Consider the following 23,811-nt stretch of genomic DNA (forward strand, 5'->3'; position numbering starts at 1 on the left):
TTTATAAATTTGTTATTATTATAATTCTTATATAATTTTTAATTTACGTCAAAAAATTAGATTTAATTTTTTTGATCATGAGTTTTTTTGAAAATTATTAATATTTTTATACAGGATTTTTTATCATATATATTTTAAATTAATATTTTTTTATACATATGTATTTTAAATGTTTATTTTTAAAAAATAAAAAATTCCAAAATATTTTAATATTTTTAAAAAATTAATTAATATTTTATTTTTAGAATTTATTATTTTTTTAGAAAAAAAAATTAAAGATTTTATTTAAATATTTGCATGTTCAGACCGTAACTTTTAAAATTACGTAAAAAAATATATTAGACCACAGTAAATTAAACATAAAAAAATGCTGTCGCACAACTACTTTGTTCCTCTAGTCTCTAATTATCATTATTTTAATAATTATTTATATTTATCTCTCTTACTTTGTTGTCGCCTTACTTGTCTAACTTAACAATTATCGTGTCTAAACTGGCTATTTCGAATTCCCTAAAAAATATCTTTGAGTTTTGCGTCGCGGGACCGACAATGACGTCGCCACTAAAGAAGCTGTCCGACAGATCTGCGTGAACCGTCTTGTTCGAGCGATTTGTGACAACGGCATAGTTCAGCCGACGCGGATAATGTCTTTCTATTGCTATTAAATCGTCTGTGGTTTGTCTGATATTTGTCGTTGGGGTTAGCTTCGACTCTTGATTTTGTCGCGTGAAATGCATGAGATAGATGGATGGCGAGTTGTTACGCAGCGCAATCAATTCTTGTATTTTTGGCAACCATGGAGGAGGATTAGGAGGGACTAAATGCGGTTCTGTCGACGCAAATTCCGGTAATTTTTCGCCGAGATACAAATTTATCGTGCCCGGCAGGAGCATTTCGAAGTAAATTAGCGGCAAATCGCGTCGATTGATCGTCCAATGCAGCCACGTTGTGCTACTTAAGCCCGCATGACCCGTAATTGCGTCGGCAATTTGATCGCCTATCACTTTTGCGCTCGTGCCATTCACATCGAGCAACGTATCGACCAAGTCAATGTGCGGCAGAAGCAATTCCAGCAACGTTTTGTTGTGTTTGACGGCATCCACGAGTGCACTACTGACAATTAGACATCGATTGTCGCCCAGCAGAAACTTCCATTCCTTAACGCTACTCAGTAAAAATGAATCGTTGTGAAATTGTTCCAAGTCTTTGACGTAAAAGCCGTCGACGCCCTTTTCGGTCCAGAATTTGATGGCTTTCAGGATGAGATTATCGTTAGTTGTACTGCCGGGCGCACTCAAATGATGTTGAACTGCCGCATTGGTGTCTTGTCCTTGAATTTCGCTGACATGCTCACTCACATGCAATTTTTTCACGAGCGGCGACAACGGCAAATCCAAGATGAGCTTGATTCCGTTGTGCTGCAAATTGTACACGAGCGATTCGAAATCCGCAAAATCACCCAAATTCTGATCGATGCTGAAATATGTCGTGGTGCCTTGCTGATTGTGCGGATCTTTCGGGAAAATTGAGTTCAAACGGACGGCAGACACTTCGAGATCCTTGAAATATTGCACTCGACCGTACAAATCTTTCAAACCATCTAAAAGAAAAAAAAATAATTTAAAAAAAAAATCAAGAAAAAATTCCTGTAAAAATCTTACGTGGTTGAATCTCGTAGAAAACACTTCCTTGATACCATTTCTTACTGCGAAAACAAAAGAAAAAAAATACGTTAACAGATAAAATTCTATTAATAGTTCGAAAAAAAAGTCACGAGAGTCTCAATAAATTTATTAATGCACGAAAACGCGCCGGTTTTACAACTCACGATCAAAAATTTTATTTTTGTGTGAACACAAATTTTTTTTTCTCTTCGAATTGTCAAAACAAAGTCTATTGTTGCGACGACGCCTCGTAGAAAGTGTAAAATAATAAAAAAAAAAACTTACGGTGGATTGCATGTCTTTGGCAGTGTACTCATCATGGCAATTACGAATCCTATCACACCAATATTGATACAGAGGAACAGTGAGAACGACCATTTGCGTATTAATGGCCAATTCCAATCAACGAACGGCGGAATTTGATCAGTGCACGTTATTAGAATATCTCCGACTTTTGTCACAGTTTTTTTGTTCTAAAAATAAAAAAGAGAAAAAGGAAAGTAAATAAATATTGGAAGAAAGTGCGCATTAGTCATTAAGGGGTGAAAATTGATGGTTTATTGATAAATTAGTTTTTTGACGGAAAATAGGTAAATATTTTTTGTTTTCGTGAATTTTGATGAAAACATTCAATTTTTAATGATATTATTTTTTATTCATTTTTTTTTTGAATTCAAAGCTTTAAAAAAGTTTTTCAAATAATAAAAAAAAAGATTAAAATAATTTTAAAATAAATAAAAAAAAAATATATTTGGATTAAAATTAATTCAATTGTTAATTAATTAAATTTTAATTTAAATTTAAAATAAATTTTAAAATAATATGACAATTTTTAAAGAACATTAGTTCATTCGAAAAAGTTTTAATTTTTTTAAAATAAATTAAAAATTTCTCTAAAAATATAAAAAAAAAAATAAATTAATTATTTTTTTAACATAATCATATATATAATTTCACTCAATTTTAATTTAAATAAATATTAATTTAAATTAAATTAATTTTCAAAAAAAAAGTATTTGTTTAAGCATTTTTTTATGTAAATAATATTTAAAATATTAAAGTTCAATTTAATAAATATTTAAAATTCAATTTGAAAAGTTGAAAAATTAAATAAAAATTATTTATTTAAGATTTTTTTAAAAATATTTTCAATAAATTTTAAAATTTATTTTTTTTATAAATTTTAATATTCAATTTAAATTAAATGTAGCAAATTTATTTTTTTGAGGTCTTCAATTTTTGTATAAAAATTAAAAAAAAAAAACTTAAAAAAATCAACAATTTTCTTCATTAGAAATACTTTGGTTTGAAGGTCATTAACTCAATATCAGCAAAAACTTTTAAAATTGTTCGAAAACAAGTTTTTTTTGAGAAATTTTATGTCTCTTCATTCCAAAAATATTTCTTAAAATACAAATTTCTTTTAAAAAATTCATAAAAATTCACATTAAATCGTTGAAGAAATAAAAATTTTGCTTGAAAATATCGCAAAAAGACAGAAAAAAAACTTACATCCATACAAAACTCCGGTGATTTATTATTGTGATTATAATTATTGCCCTTGCGATTATTGATATTGAAGTCATTTGTGTTTGTTTGATCCGTGTCTATCATAACGACCATATTAATGCCACCACTGCTGCCTGATGACGAGTTTGTCGAGTTTGCATCGTCAGCTCCATTGTCTGTGTTGTTCGTTCGTGAATGAAAGGAAGCAAAAAAAAAGTGACAGGAATTAACACCCACGCATGTCTCTGTGATGACGCAACAAACGGGAAAGTCATCAACATCAAGCAACTTACCCGCAGGTTCACTGGCATCCTCGAGACCCGGCGTCAACGGATGCGTCAATTCGGGATCGGGACTCGGACTATTCGGCAACAGCAGGCATGTCGAGGAATTCTGGTCCGGGAGAAATGTCGAAGCAGATGGCGATGTATTGAGTGACGCGGAATCAACACTCAGGTACTGCTGTTGGGTGTTGTTGACGCCGCCGTTTCCTCTTGCTGCTAGTTCTTCGAGATTACTCATCACAACATTACCCAATTATTGAAATTTTGGCAGCAATTTGTCCAGAAAATAATTTTTTCGAGTCTTTTTTTAAAGTTTTTTGAAAAAAATTCACTTTTTTTTACGATTTTTTGCAGAAATTCACTGTTGACGAGTAGAGGTAAGGAAAAAATTCAATCAATTAATTGCTTTTGGATGGAATTTCATAAAAAAAACAACAACAACCGAGCACTTTTCGCCGAGTAAATAGAAAAAGTGATAAAAACAAGACGGTGTGTAGCACGCAATTGAGAGAAATTGACTGAAAAATTATCGTCTCTTGTTTCCCACACGTTGGTCGTACACGAAAAACACTGCGGAAATTATTCGTCTCGTTTCTTCGTACCCGTCACTTGGCAGAAATGACGATTTATGATCATCGTATTAATTTGAAATATCAACATTCAATAACATAACTCTCAAATTGCTTATTTAAATACATTTTCGAACTTTATTACATGGCAATAGAGTTACTTTGTAGTGAACATTTCCATCTCATTCTCACTATCATTTTTTTTCTCACAATTTTTTTTTTACCTTTTGAAGCCTTTTGACTTGGAAAACTAGTTTTTCGGGATTTTCCCGAAATTTTTATGAATTATTGACGACTTTTGTTGTTTTAAATGTCTTTTTGCGCGCTTTTTCGTCGATTAGAAGCGATAAATGTCTTTCATTTGGGCTTTTTTCCCTAAAAAGAACAAATTTTCTTGGAGATCCGCACGATGTACAACATCAACTCACCGCGTTTCGATTAAAACTGTCGTACCTAAATTATTAAGCAATGTCAAAATATATCTATCTTCTTCGAGCGGACATGCGCAATGTGTGAAAAGTCTCCCGCGAGTTGCCACCACGTGCGTTACGGCACGAAATACGTGTGTGAATGCATATTTTACCGCGAATTTCCACATGTACGGACGGAAAATGAGTGACTCTCTCGCGTTCTCTCATTTACTGATAGGAATTTGGTTGGAAAACGTCAGTGAACGAGCCGACAAGTGTTCAAAATAGTTTTTATTGTTAGTACTTTAAATAAAGTTTTTTTATGTTCTTAGGGTTACAAGTCATTTAAAATGTCACGCAGCTCGTGATCGATATCCACTTGTGGATTGTTAACGATGGAATCTTCCAGTTCCATGTCCATTTCCGTGGTGTCAATGTCTGAAAGTAAATTTTCGTGAATTATTTTCGTGTCGAGGGTATGGGAGAAAAATTATTTACCGGCATTGCTGTCATTTTGAAATTTGTCATTTTCCGTGTCTTCTTGCTTTGGAGTGTTGTTCATGATGCAAGAAGGAGGCACAATGTTGATCGCTTCCGAGTGATTGTAGTTTTCCAAGCCAACTGTAAAAGGAAATTTATTTAAAATTATTTAATTAAATAAGGATGAAAAAAATTTGAGTTCAACTTAACTTTTTTGACTTAATGGAACTTAAGTCTTAAGTAGCTTGAATAAGTTGACTTAAGGTAAAGTAAAAAACATGAGAAAAATTCTCAAGTCTACTAGTTTTTCGATTAAAGATCAATTTTTGGCGAAAAATAGGACTGCAAGCTTTTTTTAAATCAAAAATATTTCATTCATTTCACACCTCATTTGACTTAAGTCAACTTAAAGAACTTAATTTATTTTTTTTGTCATATTTTGACATAAAGTGAAATAATTAAATTTAATGGCCTAAAGAAAATATAAGGAAGCTTTTCATAAAATTTGATCAAAAAGCCAAAAATTAATTTACTTAATCTTAAAATTAAGCTTATGTCAACATTTTTTCTTAAGTTGAGGCTTAAGTCGTTAGAGATTAATTTTAAGTAATAAATTTTTGTAGCTGATTTTTATAAAAAAAAGCTTCAAGACTTAACTAACAGTGCCTAAAAATTATTTGACTTAAACTGAAACATGATAAACTTAAGAGACTTAACTTAAGTTTGAGTAAAAATAAAAAAAATCTTTTGACTTAAGCTTAAGTTCGAGAATTGAATCAATAATTTTTGGCTTTTCGACATAATTTTGAGAAAAAAAAATGTATTTTTAATTTGTAAATTAAAATTATTAAGTTCTTTAGTTTAGCTTTACTAAACTTAAGTAACTTTGACTTGATTGGTATGACTTAAGCTTAACTTTAAGTCAAAAGGTTTTGACTTTTAACTATTACTTAAAAAATAAATTAGCTCTATTTTGCTTTTACTTTCGACTTCAAGCCCAAAATTCAACAATTTTTAATAAATTTTGACTCATAGCCCTTGATTTTTTTCTCCTAAAAAATATTTTCTGTAAAAATCTCTTACCATTCGTCAATCCCATTGCCTTTCGCAACGCATGAGGTGTCGTCATAGCACCAGGCGGCAACTGTTTCGCAATATCTGCGATATTCGCCGTAATTTGATTCGCCAACTCTACTTCCTCCGAACAGGCATGCTGAATGTGAGCTAAATGCAAAGGAGGCGGTTGCGACAAACGCTGATTCTGCACTTGATGCAGCTGTTCGATGAGCGAAAAGTTATTTTCCAGCTGTCCTTGCAACTTTTTCTGAAACTCGTACAACTTTTGTTGCATCTCCAGTTCATCCAGGAAATCTGTTTCGATTCCGAGCTCTGCGAGACTCTTCAAACCCTCAAAATCGACCTTCGTTTCGCCGTATTTTCGTTTAATTTCTTCTTCCGTATCGGGAAGTTGTTTTTCAATCTCCTTCTGGTCCTCACGTTGCCGCGCCCCTTCGACGAGAGTTTCTAACGTCTTGCGATGCTCGCCGTTTGTGAGAAGATCCAATAAACCGTTCGCTAAAATGCTGGCATAGGAACTGTCCCGCGAGAATTCCATGATGCTTTTGGCGTAATCTGTGCCTGTTTCATCGCCGTACGTGTTGGCAATCAAATCGCTTTCTTCCTTGCTGATATTCGCGAAACGTGAGTCAAAAAGCGGAGCGAACGAACTAAATGCCCCGTAATATAACGGCTTGACGGGTTTCACTTGATTTCGACGATCCTCACGAAAAGTGTACAATTGCCCGGTGCCTTGTTTGAGTTTTCCGGTAAACGAACCCAGCGAAATGACCTTTTCCGGGCCTTCGTTCTCGTCGTCGAGCAGAATTTGCATGGATGTTGTGCCATCACGACGTTGTCGAATGAATCCCATTTTGCGGGCCTTCTTTTTGTCCAAAAGTTTACTTTTGGCATTCTTTGCTGCCGACTGTACTTGCTTCAAAATCTCGTCAGCTGTCAAATCGTCAACGAATGGCTCGAATTTCGTCGTTGGATTGTTCTCCAAGCGGATTTGTCGTCGTTTTTCGTCTTCTTCTTCTTGCGCGGCGATGCCTTCGTCGACAGCTGCTGCTACTTTCAACGCCGTTTCTGCTTCATCAGCTGAATCGATGATCATTGGTTCGTGTTCCGAGCCATCGCCACTCGGTAACTCGAAACCAAGCTCTTTTGCGGTAAGTTCTCGCATGTAACCCATCAGTGGTCTCAAAGTTCTTATCAGATTTTCAGGTTGTAACAATCGCATTCCCACATGCAGGAGTCGTTTCGCTGCCTTATGATACACCGTCTCGGGATGATTGTATTTTTGAGCATTGTCACACATGAGTTTGAAATCTTCCGTGAACTCGGCGATGGATTTGTACTCGTTTTCGTCGATTTTCTGTCGGATTGTCGAAAAATCCATCGGTTTTGAAATTATCGAGGAGTAATTTGGCGCAATTTCGTCAGTAACGGGCCACGCGAAGAACTGATGAGGATCTCGCTTTTCCAGCGCTTTGATTAAATGTTCCAATAATTTGGCGAGCGGGCGTTGTTTCATCTTTAAAACGCACGATCGCGGCTCTCTGCCACTTTCGGATAATGGACGTGACGGCGACATCGAATCTCGTGACGAATCTGGCTTGGGAACCTCCAATTTGCTCAACGAAGACGTACTTGCTGTGGGACTTTGCATGAAAGTCATTGGCGAACGTGAGTCTTCGATTATTTCGGACTTTGGTTTCTCCAACGAGGTATCCGGCGACTTCAGCGGAATCATTGGTTGCGTCAAGGGACGCGATGCGATGCTATTTGCCGTCGTAAGGTTCGCGTAAAACGGCGTCTGACTGCTTTCATCGTTAATACTAAAGTCCTCCTGGCTGGATTCGTCTTCGCGGTGTCGTCGTTTCTCCTTGTGATGCTTGTGTTTCTTCTCGCGATCCTTTTTCTTCTTCTTCTTTTTGGACTTTTTGTGCTTCTCGTGAAAGTCCGAGGAATATTCTTGCGGATACATGGGCGAATCGTTGCCGTGTTCCGGCGTCGAGCTGCTTCCCGCAACTTTTAGAATCAATTTTAGTCCATGGGGACGTGAGTCGTAGCCTGAAAGTAGTTTAGTGGGTTATTTGTGAAAAGTATGACAATTTTTGAGGAAATTTTACCTTCGCCACGTTCTTTGCGTTCGGATTTGTGTTTCTTGTGCTTTTTCGAGCCCATTTTTAGGGGGTTTCACTGATTTTTTGGCAAATTAAGGGAATTGTTGTCGTTTGTTGTTTGTTTTGAACGAGACGAATGAAATTGAAAACTTGAAAAAGTGGCAACTCTGTAAAAAATTGAGGCGAATTAAAGTGATAAAGATATTAGGCGTCATTCATTAATGGCGTTGGAAGTTTAGGAGGGGAAGGGGAAGGTAAAAAATTGTAAATTTTCATTAAAAATAATTAAATATGCACTTATTTATTATTGATAATAAAAAATTTAGTTCCAAATAATAATTTTAAATTAAATAAATAATTCGATTTTTTTTTTATTTTCATAATTTTTAGAAGATTTCTCTAAATAAATTCAACATTTTAGAATAAAATAAAATTTTCAAATTTAGATATATTTTTAAACAATTTTATTTTTTAAAAATAATAATTGTCATAAAAATGAACGTTAATTTCATTAATAAATCAATAAAAATATGTACGAAAATAATTCATGTAACAATATTTTTAAAAAGATTTTTTTTTTTGTATTTAAAAAATTTTCCAAAAATTAAAAATTCAATGTACTTTTCAAATTTTTAAATTGCATTACGTTTTATTTTTTGAAAAAATTTAAACAAAAAAATATGACCAAAAAACGGCTTTTTAAAAAATTTTAATTTTTTTTTTTTTTGCCCCATTGGTTCTCAGTTTTGAAATTTTAAAAAAAAAATCTTTTTAATTTGGAGCGGCCTAACTTACCTAATTAAAATAAAGATTTATTTTAGAATTTTTACAATTTTTTTTATCATTAATTTAAGTAAGATTTAAAATTTAATTAATTAATGTAATAAAATTAATATTTTAATAAAAAAATAATATTTTTAATAAAATTGTTTAAAATATTATTTTTTATTATATTATTAATAAATTACTGAAAGGTAAGAAATATAACACAAAGTACTATGTTTTTACAAATACTTTCTATTTTCATTCACATTTTGATTGAACTTGTATTACAAGACAAAATTGCGTATGTAATAGGCAAAATAATAAAAGGTAATTGTCATGAAAATCTATTCAAGAATTTTTTTTATTTATAAAATATTATTGTGGTAGTAACGGAATCACTTTGCTTTGAAATACTTGTTAGACATTAAGTTTTAGTATATATTTTGCGATAGTTCAAGTAACAATTTGTCTTTGAATTAAATAATAAATAAAAAAAAATTAAAATCCGGAAGTCAAAAATATCTTAAAATTAATTTAAAAAATTTTCTTCAACATGAAAAAAATTATTTTATTAAAAAAGCCTGTGGTAAACTTATCAAAATATTTTAATTCAATTTTTTTTAATATGAAAAATTTATTAAGAAGCCTCAAGAAGAAAAGGAAATAACTTACAAAACACACCTTTGTTCGTATGAAAATGCACCGATCCATCTGAAATTCAATCCATACATTCTGAACGGGTATCGTTCAAAACTCACAATAAAATTATGTTTGGAAAGTATCTTTTGGTGGACAAATGAAACGGTAAAAAAATATTTTTTTAAAAATTAAATTCAAATTTTTAAGATTTTTTTTTCAAATTTAGATAAATATTTGGACTCACCTTTTTGGATGCATTTATTTTGCGGTTCTCAGTTACGCAGACATGAAATTTCTCAGCGTTCATGCCGATTTAATGGATTATTTGATAATAATTGGATGTCTTTTCTGTTTTGAGATTTGCTTGATTTCATCGACAATTTATCACACATTTTCCTGTCGATCGTCGAATGTGTACGAATGTTTACTAACATTCGATCTCTTCGGAATTGCTTTGTCATTATTTGCTATTTTTACGAGTGGAATTTATTATGCATTTTGGACTGAAAACGTAATTTCTTTTTAAATTAAGAAATTATTTTGAATTAATTTTATTTTATTTTTTTTTCTTTGTAGGAAACACGCAACTTTTACATGTGCACTGTTGCAATATTATTCACGATTGCGATGATTGTTCAAATTCCTCGCTTAGACATTCATAATAATATTAAAATGTTGTCTTTAATTTCATGGGCAGTTTTTGGGATTGTTCCTGCGTTTCATTGGTACCTCAAAATGGGTGGATTTGAAAATAAGATGGTTGAGCTTTTTATTCCTCGGATAATTGGAATTTACATTATTTCTGGTTTAGCTTTTGTTATTTATATGGCACGTATTCCAGAACGATGGTTTGCAGGGAAAATGGACTTTTTAGGACATTCGCATAATTTGTGGCATATTTTAGTGCTAATTACTTTTAATTATTGGCATAACACAGGTGAGTTTTATAATTTTTTTTTTATCAAATAATTGAATTTTATTTAATTTTTTTTTTGTAGGAGTTATGTATGCTGTTTTTATGTTGGATCGCGGATGCATTGATGATAGAGACAAGTGTTATTTATTAACTTAATTTCTGTATGTTAAATGTTATTTAGGCCGCTCCAAATGAAAATCAAAAATAAAGTCCAAAATTTTTGGGGCAAAATAAAAAAAAAATTTGAAATACTTTTTTCATATTCAAATTTTTAACTATTTTTGAGTGCTAAATATTTTTAATTATCTTTTTTTTTGCTTATTTAAAATAGATTTCATATTAAAAATAAAAAAAAAATTTCATAAAAAATAACTGTCAAAAATAAATTACGATGCCCTATTTTATTTAAAAGTAGAAAATCCATTAGGGCAATTTATTTAAATGAAAAGTTAAAAATTTATTCAAAAATTACAATTTTTATAATTTTTCAAAAATTAAAAAAAATCAATTTTTTTATTTTTTGTTTTGAAAATAAATTTTAACTTAAATTTTCTTCTCTAAAAATGTTTTTCATAAATTTTCTGAATTTATTTTTCAAAATTATTTAACAGTTATTTTTTATTAAATTTTATTCTTCAAAAAAAAAATAATAATAAGCAAATCTCAAAGTAAAAAATATAAAAAATAAATAGAAAAAATTATTTGACGCTCAAAAATTATTAAAACTTTTATTTTTATTTTATAAATTTTGGACACTATTTTTGATTTTCATTTGGAGCGGCCTAAAATCATAAAATATAGAACGGTTTTCGACCTTTATAAGAAAACATGTTTTTTTCTTGCATTTTTTATGCTCTTTCAGAAAAATAGATTTTAGAACAAATGAAAAAATTTTTAGCCTTATTAAGAAAAACTAGGTATTAGCTTTGAAATCGATTAAAAAAGAATAGAAAATTATTTTTTTTTATTTCAGTATTATAACTCATTTTTATTTAAATTTTTATCAACTTTAGACAACTTTTCTCTCCTAAGATCTGGCATCTTTGGCAATTGAGAAACAATTTCTTCTTGTAACGGATACGCTATATTCATTCGATTCGCCAATCTAAATCCTACCAATGACGGCATAAGGCAAGCGTAGCAATTTTCATGAGCTTCATCGGGTTCTCTCCAAATCATGGGACTTTTGTAAGTACGACGTCTTTTTGCTTTGTTATCAATTAACATGTGATAACATGATCTACAGATTTTGTCGGGGGCATAATCTTTGTCCAATACTGGATGTATTTGATATAAATTGAAATATTCCTCTTGAGCTGTGATGGTGAAAGCCCTAAAAGCTCCTTTTGGTGTAAATAATGCACAAACATTGCATAACGATTGAAGATTTTTACAAACTTTCGATTTTTCTTCCATTTTTATGTTTTGTTTCGTTTTACCTCAACAAAGTACGATATATAACTAATTGATATTTCAAGATATTTTAAGATTTTATACTAAAAAAGTACAATATGAATCGACTTGAAGGTATTTTGATGACTCATAATTGGTCGTTTCAATGTCAAAACTGGACAAAATTGAGTAATTTCTTTAAAGCTCCTCATTTTTGTCGATTTTTTTTATTTAAAATATTTTTTTTTAAAATCCTTTACACAAGCCTCTTATCAACTCGAAAATAATTAATAAAAAAATTAAAATTCTTATTAATTTTTTATTTATTATGATTATCATTGATTAATTCATATATGCATATAGAATACATTGTAAAAAACTCAGAATATCATATTTTTATTTTGAAAAACCTTATCTGTCAGACATTTATAGCTTTGACTTTGTATCTTTTCGATCCACGCGACAATAGATGTTTCCCGCCGGATCTGTTGCTGGCAAGAAAATCTCCTCATTTTCGCATTTCTCAACTGCTTTCGATAATTTTGAGAAGTCAACATTAAAATAATGCTTATTTGGCATCTCCATTTCGATCCATTGAATCTTCAAAAGAAAAATTATTTCAAAAAACTATCAAAATTTACAAAATTCTATAAAACTCACTTGAGGAATGTTATCAAGCACCTCCTTATTGGCCAAAAAAATCGTATGTTGCACACTTGGCGAGTCAACACCATGAATCGGTTCTCCCGCAAAGCACGTCAAAATAATTTGCTGAATAATTTTCGAGATTTTATCGAAATCCACACCTCCTGTCACATTAAATTGCCATTCGGCACGCACCACAGTGCTGAAAATGCGATCTCTCTGATCCGGCAAGCTGCGAAATTCGTCGTTTATAAAGTTAACAAAGGATGATTTGGTCGTTTTGAGGACTCGTAAGCCGGTGATGCCGCTTTTTATGATGGGTTCGGCATCGCGACTCAACGTAATTTCGCAATTTTTGGTGCATGTGGGCGTATAGACAAAAGCATGATTATGCAGCTGAGCGTACGGACCAGACCCGTAACCGAGACGCTCCCATGGCGACTCTTCAATCCAAATTTTTGCTCGTTTAACGTGACCGTAAGTCGTTAAAAAGTGCTTTGCGAGCAATAATCCAAATTCTTCGGCCGTTTTGATGCCATGCTCCTTTGCCAATACGTAGACAGTGTTCTTTTGGGAGTCGGTAGCGATGATATCTGAGTTGTCACCTAAAAAAAAAGAAATTTTTTTGATTAAAAAAATATTTTTCAAAAAAAAACGTACCATGTGTGTAATCTTTTTGACTATTGAGGGATAATTTTGTGCAAACTGTGAGTTCTTTGATGGAGTGAATCGGACCATTTCTGACTACTTCCAATATTTTGACGTTATTTTTCCCGTAATTGTGATCACTGATGATGTATTCCTGGCTAATACTGCTGTTTCCTACATAATTTGTGTCGGTGGGGTCATGAGCCTTTTCCTTTTGCTTAAACATTGTGTTTATGTTGTTTTTATTGTGGAATATTTTTTTGTTTCTAAAAAGTAAACAAAAATAGAACAAATGATAACTTATCAAAAAATTATGTATTTTTTGTCATCAATAAAATTTTTGGAGTAAACAAATAATAATACGTGACTTGATAGATCTTGTCGAGCCTTCACCTTTGTGACGTTATGCGTTTCGGTGTTTTCTTGTTATTGAAAAAAATTCCATGATTCACAAAAAAAAAATTTTTTTTGTGGTGTGATCTGAAACAACTTCAGAGCAACGAGCGCCTCGGAAGGGCGCAAAGTGTGTTGACATGATTAGTTTAAACTAGATTTACCTATCAGACTGGAATTATCTTCTCTCAATTACATCATTTTTAATAAAAATTGTTCATCTGGACTTTAAGTGATAGTATTTTTGCGACGTTCGTTTGATGATGATAAGAAGTTCTACTCTCCTCATGCATTGCTAGACATATTCGCGATAATTATTTAATTTAATTTTATTTTATTTATGGAATATCATCCTATTTCGCTTAAAGTTCCCCTTTTATTGAAAATAAAAATAGACACTTTTACTTTTTTCTTGCACTCAATGCACTTGTTCAATGGCGTGACCCAAGTATTTTTTTTTTTGAAATTTTATTTTATTTTTTTAATTTTCAAAGAATTTTTAGTTTTAATATTAAATTCGTCAATTGATAAGGATCAGATAAAAAATAATAAATTTTTCACATATTAATTTTTAAATAATTAATTTCTTAATTTATTTTTCAAGCATAATATTGATTGAAAATTCATTAAAAACAATTAAATTAATGTTTTCAAGTTTACTAAAAATTTATTATTTTTTTAAAAAGTTTTTCTAATACTAAATTTTTCATAAAAATAAAATTAAAGAAAATAAATTAAATATTATTTTAATAAATATTTAAATCACATTTATTTTGAATTTAAATTTGGCGGGAAAGCTTTATCTTTTTTTGTTGTAAAATGTTTTAAAACAATTTAATTAATAATTTTTTCATTGAATTATTTTTTATAAATTTAAAAATTAATAAAAATTATTTAAAATTAATTAAATTAATTAAAATTAATTAAATTAATTAAAATAAATTAAATTAATTAATTCAAAACCCTTATAAATGTTTTATAACATTAAATTCGCTTTTTATTTTTTTTATTATTAAAATAATATTTATATTGCGCATTTAAAAAAAATCTAACCGGTAGTTCACAAAAAAAAAATTTTTTTCTAAAGAAAAGGTTAAGTTCAGTAGGCTGAAATCTCCGTTTGAATTAAATTAAAAAAATATTGAAATAATTTTTATTTATCAAGCACACTTGTCTTTGTCTATCTGTCCAAACAGATTTTATTTGTTTTAGATTTAAATGCGTTTTTATTACTTATTTCAAACATTTGTCTATGGATTTTTTTTTGTCTTTATCACCCTTAGGTCAAAAAAACGAAATTTTTTGTTCCAAAAATCTTACGGCACGAGATAAGAATGATGCAGTTGCAATTCCAATGTTTGTTAAACAAAAATTTATCAAATCATTTTTAACCAGAAAAAAAAATTTTTTTTTTGACTCACCTTTTAAAATTAATTGTTGTAAATGAGGTAGTTTACGATGACTCGATTGGTTAACAAAATATCTTAAAAAGTTTTAAAGTTCTTGTATTTTTTTTTCAAATTTTTGTAAAAATATCAAAATTTCTACAACGTAATTTTTTTTTTAAATCTCGAATAATAAAAAAAATCAAAGTCGGTTATCACTTCAATTTCTTTGTAATTAGATGTCGAGAAAAAATCACACACACTTCTAATAGTTTTTTTTTTCTTTTTTATTTACTTGAACTATATTGCTAGGTGTTTAATTTATGAATGCGCCTGACATTTCCTTGTATCTCCCTTATATAGGGCCGTTATCAGTTTTGTGCATCTCGCCACTTTGTCGTCGTCGTCGTCGTAGAGTGTCGATCTTCGGATGTTCGGAACAAAGTAGATTTTTCTCATTTTATTTCAATTTCTTTAAGTGTGGTATTGCTCGGAGAACGTGCCAGACAGAAACATCCATTGGACGACGTGCTGATCTTGCTGGAGTTACAATCGCTGAGCACGGGAATGAGTCGTTGCGTGTTATTATTTTTCGCGCCACTGTCAACTTGACGAATTTTCAGCATTTCTCGCGAAAGTAGTTCGTTTTTTATTTTGATTTCATGCAATGAGCGTCGCAAAAGTTCGCATTCGACATATTTGACGCGAACCACTTCATGTAATTTACTTTTGAATAAATTCATGTCGGATTGGGAATTTTTTATGAACTCTGTGAGATATTTGCAACGACTTTTTAGTGCTTCGAAATCTTCTTCAGAGCCGTTTTCAGCTTCAATAAAGTCATTCATGATGAAAGAAGAACTTTTTTCCTCTTGAACTTGGATGGCACTCAATTTTTTCATCATTTTTTTGTTATCAATTCGTAAAAATTCGTTCTCGCATTTGAGAATTTCGTAGGAAATTTGTAATTTTTTGAATTGTTCTTCAGTTGTAGAGGATTCGGGTTCGTCATTTGACTCAGAAAGACATTTTTCAGCAAGTTCTGTGGTATGAACAATTCCCATAATGAAGGGAAATTTAGATTTACAGTGAATTTTGATGCAAATTTGACATGAAATTATTTTCAGACTACTTTGAGTGAAATTTTAACGGACAAAGCACGTGATGAATATTTAGAAGAAAAAGTGAAGGAACTCGATAAATGAGTTTTCGGGAGATTTTCGAATGAAAGTAAGAAAAAAAAATTTTTTAAGAAAAATTTAAAAAAATTATCAATTTTTTTCGCAAAATTATTATATTTTCGTCAAATTTTTGAATTTTTAAATATTTTTGAATTACGGAAAAATTTCAGATTTTCCATTTTCTTCAAGTTTGAACGACTTTTGATTTTAAAATGTCAAAGAATAATTTAAAAAATAATTTTTTAGCTTCAAATTAGGTTTTATTGAATCAAAATATTAAAAATAGCAGAAAAATTGAAAATTTTTGATGTCATCCTTTAACGTGGATAAGGTCTAATATAACGGGTGTATCGCCCACGAGTCGAAGATCCAGTTATATAACGACTTGTGTTATAACGAGTCGATGTGTATGACCGAGATGGTCTCCTGCTTGACGTTGTATGGGATGACGGTGCCCCAGATGATGGTGACGAGTTCCATGAAGAGCTTGAAATGTATTTTCCACTAAAAAAAAACAAATTATTTTAAAGAAAATTGCAAAAATTTTAAAATTTAATAACTTACCGTCCCCTGATGAAACGTCCTCGTGTAAGAATCCGAGAACGTCCCCTTCCACGTTGAATAATTGGCAATTTATTGTATCCCGTGGGGCCTGTGGGTTGTGCTCCATGACTTTCCAACGCCGTAAAGTCATCAACATGTAGCGATGGAGGCCGAGAAGTGTTTGGCGGACGTGAACGGAACAAATCTGAACGACTTTGAGTGCCACGGGGATATCCTCGACCACGAATTGAGGTGACTAGAAAGTAAAATTTCTGAATAAATTTAAAATTTCGTTTAAAAAAATAATTTCTTACATTTTCCATAGATGCGTCTGGATGTTTCGGGACGCCCTGTTGCCAAATCGATGTCAACTCTACGTGTGCGATAGCAATGTGCTGCCGTTTGACGATCACGATTCGATTGAGGTGATGCCGAAAGATGCAATAATCGCTTACATTCCGCTGTGATGTTCGTGTCAGCAGGCAAACAGTTGCTCACAATTTCCATCATGTCGCAGGGAACCTTTTCCGTCAATGGGTCATCTTCCAAAACGGGCAAATTCAACCAATGATTGGCTGTTAAGCTGTCATCTGCTTCGTCTGTGACGAAAAACACTTGGCGCGAACTAAATTGCGTTACAATTCCCTCCGCTTGCGGAAATGTAAAGTCAAACGATGCGTCAAATTGACTCAACGAGTTCTCAGAAATTGTCGGATCGACCAAATCGACATTTTCATTCAAAAATTTAATCAAATTCTGCACGCACTCTTCCAAGCCATCATCGAATTTGGCAGATTCATTGAGATTTTCTTCGATTTCTTGCTTCGTCGGCGACTCGGTCTCCGTTTTCTTGCTCTGAAGGAACACCAACAACTGCGTCAATGCGTGTTCGCGTTTTTTGCAGTTCTCCTGAGGCCATTCGAGGAATTTGCAAAGTTGTTTTGCCATGAATGCAATTGTTCGGATCGGGATATTGCGATCGTCCTTGCGTTCTTTCACCGTAATCAAAGCTTTCATGAAATCCATGAGGATGCAGAGAATTTCGCGATATTCGGCGTGACTTTCGACAATTGCCGCATACAAATTTTTCGTAACTTGATTCAAAATTCCCGATCTTTTGTTCAGTGCCATGCGCAAACAAGTCACACTTATGTCGTATTCCGTGAGAATTTGAAGGGTTCGCAATGCCATCATGTAACTTCCGACTTTGGTGCAAATTAAGAGATTTCCCAAGACACTGTGCGCGATACTGAGCAATAATTCGCGAGATGGCAACGAACAAGCAAGCATCATTTCGGGACTGGATCCAGCATCGACAACCATCGTTATTTCCGTATCCAAGAGGTTTTGGAAGACCGTTAGGATGCTTTCTTGTGCCGTGAGATGCGCTTCGGAGTCGTTGGCAGTGCAGAGAATCGTGTCACAAATATCCATCATCTTGCCCGGAAGCACGGAAAAGATTGAAACTTTTGTAGAAGGATATCCAACCAAGTTGGAGAGGAAGGTCAGTAAACGGGCATGATGTGAAGTAGCAACTCCCGTTTGAGATGACTCGTTCTGATCAGACTGAAAATAAAAAAAGGTATTTTTTTTTATTAAAAATATTTTAAAAGTTCTTAATGAAACTTAAAGCTAAGGTGAAAATTTTTCAAAAAATGAGAAAAATATTACCTAATTACTAAATTGAGATTTTTTTTTAATGTTTCTCTTAAAAATGACTTTAGTTTTTCAAAAAATAAAATTAAAAAAAAAATAAAAAATTATAATCCTTAGAATTTTTGAAATACCTAAATATTTAGAAATTTTTGAAAAAATTATATTTTTTATTTTCGTCATAAAAATGTTAAAGTTGCTCCAAATAAAACTCAATAGTTTTATCAATTTTTGCAAAATTTATCTAGAATTTTAGATTAAAATAGCTCAAAAAGAGAATCTTATAAAAGTTTTCTTTGAAAAACGTCTATTTTGTCAAATTTGTCGATGAATTTACATGTTGAAGTAATGAAATAAAAGAAAAAAATCTTATAGAAAAATTGATTAAAATTTTCCTTAAATTTTCAAAGCAAAAAAAAAAAAATTATAATTTTTTTTCTAAAGATTTTCTTTAAAAAAGTGAAAAAAATATTTAAAATTTCTCGAATATTTAAAAAATTTTTAAATAATTAATTAATAATTGTTGAAAATATGAGAAAAGTTGATAATTTTGTTCATAATTTGGATTTTTTTCATTCAAAACTTTAAAAAATTAATTTGTAAATTGTCAAAAATTTCAAACTCACCTGCGCAACATCCTCCAACGGCTCATTCAGAATCAACTCCGAAATCGCCTTCGACACCAACAACGTCATATTCGGCGCCAAATCCGACAATTGCAACGCAACTCTGCACAAAATGATCAAAATCTCCGGATTACTTGACAAAACGGTCGTTTGAATCATCTCCGTTATCGCGTTACTTTGCGAATGCAAATGCGCAGACCACATTTGACGTTCGGTAACCACTTGCGCTACTTCCTTCTCATCGAGGGGCTCTTTTGTGGGAATTGGCAGGGGCAACGGAAGCAATTCCGAAAAAACTAACAATCCCGGAATGAAGCAATAGGGTCCCGTAACGATAAATTTCAACAATTCGCCGATCATTAAGGTCCATAAGCTCTTGTGGATGTTGGCAGTGTCGAAACCGTCTGTCGCTCGTGGTTGGGTATAAGCCAAAAGTGTTCTAATTATCTCAGTTTCGACCTTTTGAGCGTCGTTATAGGCGATGCCGCGATCGGGAATGGCATTTACTAACCCGAAAGTCCTCAAAAGTGGCTCGATTGCCGTTAAATCCTTGAAATCGACATTTCTGGCTTGAATAACGAACGTTAAAATGCGACGAATGATCTGAATTGTGGGAAGCAGGACTTGAACGAGAAGTAATCCTTGTGTCGTTGCCAATCCAGCGGTGTGCATTCCAGGTTGCATGTAATAATTGTTGAGTTTATCCAGGATCGTCATGAGAACTTGCATGCCATCCGCCGAGTAAAATTGCAATAAAAAGTATTTGTGCTTGAGTTCGACGTGATCCATATCGAATTTTTCATCGTCATCCGCGAAAGCTGTCAAAGAATTATGACGAATGATCCGTAAAGCCATCGTGAGATCCCCAGGGTAAGTTGTTATAAACTCCACACTGCGTTTCATTTGTTCCACTAAAGCGGGAATCTCCTCGAAATTCGCAACATTATTTGAAATATCAAGCGGTTTGAGATAAACTGCCATTTCCTGCAACATCGCCGACACAGAAGGCTCGAAAAGGTCATGTTGCTTCACGAGATACAGCAATGTGCCGCTATGCTCCTCCAAATACTTGATGTCGTTCGAGTTACGGACACAACTGTCGAGTAAATCGACGGCGTAAATGAGGACAGGTGACTTATTTTTGACATCAGGTGATCCATCCTTGAATTTTAGCTTCTCAGTTTCGATGCACGATAACAAAGGTTCCAAATTATTATCCATAGTTAACGTTTCAAAGACGAAATTTCGTCCGGAATTGAAACATAAGGTGTACAAAGCTTGTAAATGTTCCATTAAAGCATTATTATCGTGTTTTGTGTCCATAATTGCATCCAAATAATAAATAGTTTGCACTTTATAAGCGATTTCCATGGCAAGAGCTCTTGCTTTCGTCGCGTGAATCGACAAAAGTGGGTCAAATTCGGCTTCTAACTCGTCTGTGTCTTTCAATCCGAACAATTCTCGCACCAAAATGTTCGTTTGCTCGATATTGTCGATCAAATAATTGAGTCCCAAGGGATTTTTGATGATATTTTCCAACAAACCGTATGCCAAAGTAGTCAAATTCGTGGAAACTTTATTTTTGGCCAAGACAATCAACGTTAGGGTCTCCAAAAATCCCTTTGATTGCATATAAGCCTTGATTCCGTTCATGGCGAACGGAAAAGAATGCGCATCTTTTGGAATTTCAAACTGCGCCGACACCGGAAGAAATCTCCTAGGTTGCGCGAACGAAAAACGATCTTGTAAAGCCTTGTCTACTTCCGATAATGACTCTGTCAGTACTCGAATATCTTCGGGATCGGCATTTTCCGTTGCGAAAATCTTCAAAGTAGATTCCTTGACACTCGTAAAAGCTTCGTACAAGTTTAATTTTTTCAAAATTGCGGCAATGGCGATGATTTGACGTCCATTCGGGTTTTCTTGAAGCATTTCGACGAGAGTTTGGTATCCGTTGAACTCGTTTTCGTTGCCAAGGAAGTATTTCACGGCGGTATCAGAGTCTAAAATTGAATAAATTGCCTTGAAAATCATCAAACGGATGGACAGCGCCATGTATTGTTGGAAAAACATGGAGAAAAGTTGTTGAAAAACGTTGATTTCGGCAGTGTAGAGCACATAACGGATGATTGGCTCGTAACAGCAAAGAAGTTCAACCAAGCGGATGCCAGCTTTCATATGACGAACTTTATATGGAGGCTTTGGTTGATCCACGGCGATGTTGTAATCCAAGCCAATCTTGATATATTCCGCCAAAACCTTCAGCTCGGGACTTTCTTCCTTGACAAAAGTTGAAATAATGCCCAAATTACGTGAATGATCGTTTTGATTGAATACCGTGAGTTGTTGGATGAGTTGCTCCACATTTTCAACCCACGCATTTTTGTTCTCATTGCTTTCAAAAAGGAAATTTTCCTGCGTAAAAGCTTGTCTTGCTTCAAAAACCATCAAATTCTTCTTGAAATTGTCGAATTTTCGTTGTTGATGTTGCTGCATTTGCGTTACCGAATGTTCGTTCGCGTACTTTTTCAACGGTTCAAACGGATTGAACGAATTTACGACCTCAAAGTACCCCGCCTCGTATTCCAGCAAGTCATATTCAGCATCTCCTTCGCCAATGTCCTCGTCACTTTCGATAGTTTCAAATTCGTCAATCGGCGAATCGATGTCATCGTCCATTCGTTCGATAATTGGCGTTGCTGGTGTCGGTGAACGCACTGCCATCACGATTTTCGAGTCGTTGGAGTTGCACGAAGGCGACCGAGGACGTCGCAAATCGTTCGGCGAACGTAAACGCGATGCCCGATAATGATCCGGGGGGCTACGAGACCATTCGCGACGTCGCCGAGACATTTCCTTGCCACTGTCGGTGTCTTTTTCGCACGAATTGGAGCGAGTACGACGACGACGTGGATCTTTGGGCACATCGCCATCCGAATAAAAGGCATCCGGTGTCTCGACAAAGACTTTTTGCGGATCGCCAATTGCCACGGGAGCCGCATCTTCGGGCCAGAGTCCGTCAATGTCTTCGTTAACGTCATCCGCGATTTCCATGGAGGACAAATCGTTGCCGGGCAGCAAATCGTCTTCTTCGATGAACGTTTCAACGATATTTTTCGTGACGTAGCCATAAACAGCCAAGGTTATTGTCGTGTAGTAACCTTTTAGCACCAATCCATCGGTAGCGATTTTTCGACCGTTCTCCGGAATGCACGAGAGATGAATACAATCGTTCTGATTGTACTCAAAAGCTCCGAGACACTCGAAAGTAGAAGCTCCAGGTTTCCGCAAATCATTCACGAAGAAATCCACATGAAATTTCGAAGGGTTTGTCGCTCCCAACCGGATAAATGAACCATCGGATTGCACTCGAGCTCCGAGCGGGATTATCCGAATCTCCGTGATGTACACTGGTTGCGGAAATTGCACCAAATCCAAGTTGAGTTTCTAAAAAAAGCCAAAAAAAATTATGAAATCAATAAAAATTATCGGGAAACAAAATGCCGGATGCCTACCTCAGCAACATCGTGAGCAAAAGTGTCGAAAAATAACAATTCTGGGTCTTCGTCCGACATTTCTCGATGCGTTTCTCGTACTGCGCGCACTCAATGACGGATTAAAGCAAAAATTGACCGGATATAACGATATTTTTATCAAAAAACAAGCAAAATTGATAAGCTTCTTATTTTTTTCCGAGTACTTTTGTTTTAGAACTGTGATTGGCAGAATTTTGACACATTTATTTTGAGCCAATCACGACACGAGATGAATTTTCTCTGCTTTGATTGGTTGATTTATCGCACAGCTGATTCCAAAGTTTCAAAAACCGGTTTTTGTAACCGGATTAAAATCAAATTTTTAGTACAAATTTTGAAGATTGTATTTTGCAGTAAAAAAAATGAAACAAAGTAAGATAAATAGAGCTCGTCATAATATTAATTTCCACAACACATCAAATATTTTGGTAGAATTACTTGGAAAAATTCTGAAATTTCATTAGGTGAAACTTCTTAAGCTGAAATTATCGTAAAATTAGATTCCAAAGAGCTAAATATTTTATAATAATAATAATAAAACTTTTTTAAAAACTCATAAAAACATTTTGCAAACTTTAAAATGAACTAAAATAATTAATAAATAAATAAATTAATAATTAAAATTAAGTTCTAAAAATTTGGGCTTGAAAATCCAAACAAATTTTGTAACGAAATAACTCAAATTCTGTTTTATGAATTTCTTTAGGATTTTTGTAGAATGTTCAGATCTACTAAGAGAAGGTATAGAATGAAAAAAAAATAAAATTTACGTGAGAATTTGTGAAAAATTAACAAAAATTTCTAAATATGACGTGTAAGATTCATTGCATATCTTATTTTATTTATTTAAATAATTTAATTTATTTGGAATTTGAGTTCTTTTATTTTTGAACAAAACTTTTCAATTTTTTTTGAAGCGGCCTATATTGAAATAAAAAACTTTTTCTTGGTGCATAACTAAAAAAATTTGTTTGGCTAATAAAATTCGTCGGTAAATTAAAATAATTTTAAAGTTGTACGAAAAAATTAAATTTTTCCGTTATTTTTTGTTAACCACGTGACTTAACTAATAACGGTACTTTAAATTTTTATCAATTTTTATTTATTTTACTTTACTTTATTTTATTTCAAGACCAACCATAATTTAAAATCAACAAAAACTTTGTAAAAAAAGCCATAAAATAAAAGAATTTACGTTCATTCAATTTTTATTTTTTAAATGAATGAAATTCTTGTGTGCATAGAATGCAACTACGAGGCATGCGCTCTAAAACTGCTCACGTGTCATTGTGTTTAGTGCAAAAGAACAACCTGTTGTAACATATGTATTTCTTAACGGACAAGTTTTATTTTTAGCTGATTTTAAATTTTGAGATAAAGAATGTGAA

General features: G+C 32.7%; 5 protein-coding genes across 5 annotated transcripts; 1 reads left to right on the top strand and 4 right to left on the bottom strand.

Moving 5' to 3' along the window:
- Window positions 1–353: 353 nt before the first annotated feature.
- Window positions 354–3,743, bottom strand: LOC134831843 (amino acid transporter heavy chain SLC3A2-like). Its single transcript, XM_063845666.1, has 5 exons — window positions 3,467–3,743; window positions 3,177–3,349; window positions 1,950–2,137; window positions 1,662–1,705; window positions 354–1,600 (listed from the first exon to the last, which is right to left on the bottom strand). The coding sequence occupies exons 1-5, from the start codon at window positions 3,693–3,695 to the stop codon at window positions 459–461; spliced, it is 1,776 nt and encodes a 591-aa protein (XP_063701736.1). The 5' UTR covers window positions 3,696–3,743; the 3' UTR covers window positions 354–458.
- Window positions 3,744–4,718: 975 nt separating this feature from the next.
- LOC134832664 (bromodomain-containing protein 7) lies at window positions 4,719–8,225 on the bottom strand. Its single transcript, XM_063846770.1, has 4 exons — window positions 8,108–8,225; window positions 6,000–8,048; window positions 4,935–5,057; window positions 4,719–4,874 (listed from the first exon to the last, which is right to left on the bottom strand). The coding sequence occupies exons 1-4, from the start codon at window positions 8,160–8,162 to the stop codon at window positions 4,771–4,773; spliced, it is 2,331 nt and encodes a 776-aa protein (XP_063702840.1). The 5' UTR covers window positions 8,163–8,225; the 3' UTR covers window positions 4,719–4,770.
- A 1,152-nt stretch (window positions 8,226–9,377) lies between these two features.
- On the top strand, window positions 9,378–10,577 carry LOC134828599 (progestin and adipoQ receptor family member 3-like). The gene is made up of 5 exons (XM_063841579.1): window positions 9,378–9,452; window positions 9,509–9,670; window positions 9,732–10,016; window positions 10,082–10,442; window positions 10,504–10,577. The coding sequence occupies exons 1-5, from the start codon at window positions 9,420–9,422 to the stop codon at window positions 10,575–10,577; spliced, it is 915 nt and encodes a 304-aa protein (XP_063697649.1). The 5' UTR covers window positions 9,378–9,419.
- Window positions 10,578–12,118: 1,541 nt separating this feature from the next.
- On the bottom strand, window positions 12,119–15,191 carry LOC134829555 (uricase). Its single transcript, XM_063842658.1, has 4 exons — window positions 14,921–15,191; window positions 13,119–13,372; window positions 12,474–13,063; window positions 12,119–12,413 (listed from the first exon to the last, which is right to left on the bottom strand). Exons 2-4 carry the CDS (start codon window positions 13,330–13,332, stop codon window positions 12,240–12,242), a joined length of 978 nt encoding a protein of 325 aa, XP_063698728.1. The 5' UTR covers window positions 13,333–13,372; window positions 14,921–15,191; the 3' UTR covers window positions 12,119–12,239.
- Window positions 15,192–16,317: 1,126 nt separating this feature from the next.
- Window positions 16,318–22,585, bottom strand: LOC134830737 (protein virilizer). The gene is made up of 5 exons (XM_063844305.1): window positions 22,403–22,585; window positions 18,888–22,334; window positions 16,923–18,174; window positions 16,630–16,864; window positions 16,318–16,569 (listed from the first exon to the last, which is right to left on the bottom strand). Exons 1-5 carry the CDS (start codon window positions 22,460–22,462, stop codon window positions 16,383–16,385), a joined length of 5,181 nt encoding a protein of 1,726 aa, XP_063700375.1. The 5' UTR covers window positions 22,463–22,585; the 3' UTR covers window positions 16,318–16,382.
- Window positions 22,586–23,811: the final 1,226 nt, after the last annotated feature.

Source organism: Culicoides brevitarsis, chromosome 2, assembly GCF_036172545.1.
Source record: "Culicoides brevitarsis isolate CSIRO-B50_1 chromosome 2, AGI_CSIRO_Cbre_v1, whole genome shotgun sequence".
In the NCBI taxonomy this organism is placed as follows: domain Eukaryota; kingdom Metazoa; phylum Arthropoda; class Insecta; order Diptera; family Ceratopogonidae; genus Culicoides; species Culicoides brevitarsis.

What these genes read in the sequence shown, in the direction of transcription:
- LOC134831843 (XM_063845666.1), bottom strand. Translation starts at nt 3,695, where the DNA reads ATGAGTAATCTCGAAGAACTAGCAGCAAGAGGAAACGGCGGCGTCAAC. An exon ending in CCAAAGACATGCAATCCACC is followed by an intron (nt 1,706 to 1,949) that starts GTAAGTTTTTTT and finishes TTGTTTTCGCAG; the next exon opens with TAAGAAATGGTATCAAGGAA. An exon ending in TTTCTACGAGATTCAACCAC is followed by an intron (nt 1,601 to 1,661) that starts GTAAGATTTTTA and finishes TTTTTCTTTTAG; the next exon opens with ATGGTTTGAAAGATTTGTAC.
- LOC134832664 (XM_063846770.1), bottom strand. Translation starts at nt 8,162, where the DNA reads ATGGGCTCGAAAAAGCACAAGAAACACAAATCCGAACGCAAAGAACGT. An exon ending in ACGCAAAGAACGTGGCGAAG is followed by an intron (nt 8,049 to 8,107) that starts GTAAAATTTCCT and finishes AACTACTTTCAG; the next exon opens with GCTACGACTCACGTCCCCAT. An exon ending in GGCAATGGGATTGACGAATG is followed by an intron (nt 5,058 to 5,999) that starts GTAAGAGATTTT and finishes TTCCTTTTACAG; the next exon opens with TTGGCTTGGAAAACTACAAT.
- LOC134828599 (XM_063841579.1), top strand. Translation starts at nt 9,420, where the DNA reads ATGAAAAAAATTATTTTATTAAAAAAGCCTGTG. An exon ending in TTTTATTAAAAAAGCCTGTG is followed by an intron (nt 9,453 to 9,508) that starts GTAAACTTATCA and finishes AAATTTATTAAG; the next exon opens with AAGCCTCAAGAAGAAAAGGA. An exon ending in TTTGGTGGACAAATGAAACG is followed by an intron (nt 9,671 to 9,731) that starts GTAAAAAAATAT and finishes TTTCAAATTTAG; the next exon opens with ATAAATATTTGGACTCACCT.
- LOC134829555 (XM_063842658.1), bottom strand. Translation starts at nt 13,332, where the DNA reads ATGTTTAAGCAAAAGGAAAAGGCTCATGACCCCACCGACACAAATTAT. An exon ending in TCAAAAAGATTACACACATG is followed by an intron (nt 13,064 to 13,118) that starts GTACGTTTTTTT and finishes CTTTTTTTTTAG; the next exon opens with GTGACAACTCAGATATCATC. An exon ending in TGCTTGATAACATTCCTCAA is followed by an intron (nt 12,414 to 12,473) that starts GTGAGTTTTATA and finishes TTTCTTTTGAAG; the next exon opens with ATTCAATGGATCGAAATGGA.
- LOC134830737 (XM_063844305.1), bottom strand. Translation starts at nt 22,462, where the DNA reads ATGTCGGACGAAGACCCAGAATTGTTATTTTTCGACACTTTTGCTCAC. An exon ending in TTGCTCACGATGTTGCTGAG is followed by an intron (nt 22,335 to 22,402) that starts GTAGGCATCCGG and finishes GGCTTTTTTTAG; the next exon opens with AAACTCAACTTGGATTTGGT. An exon ending in CAGACGCATCTATGGAAAAT is followed by an intron (nt 16,865 to 16,922) that starts GTAAGAAATTAT and finishes TTTACTTTCTAG; the next exon opens with TCACCTCAATTCGTGGTCGA.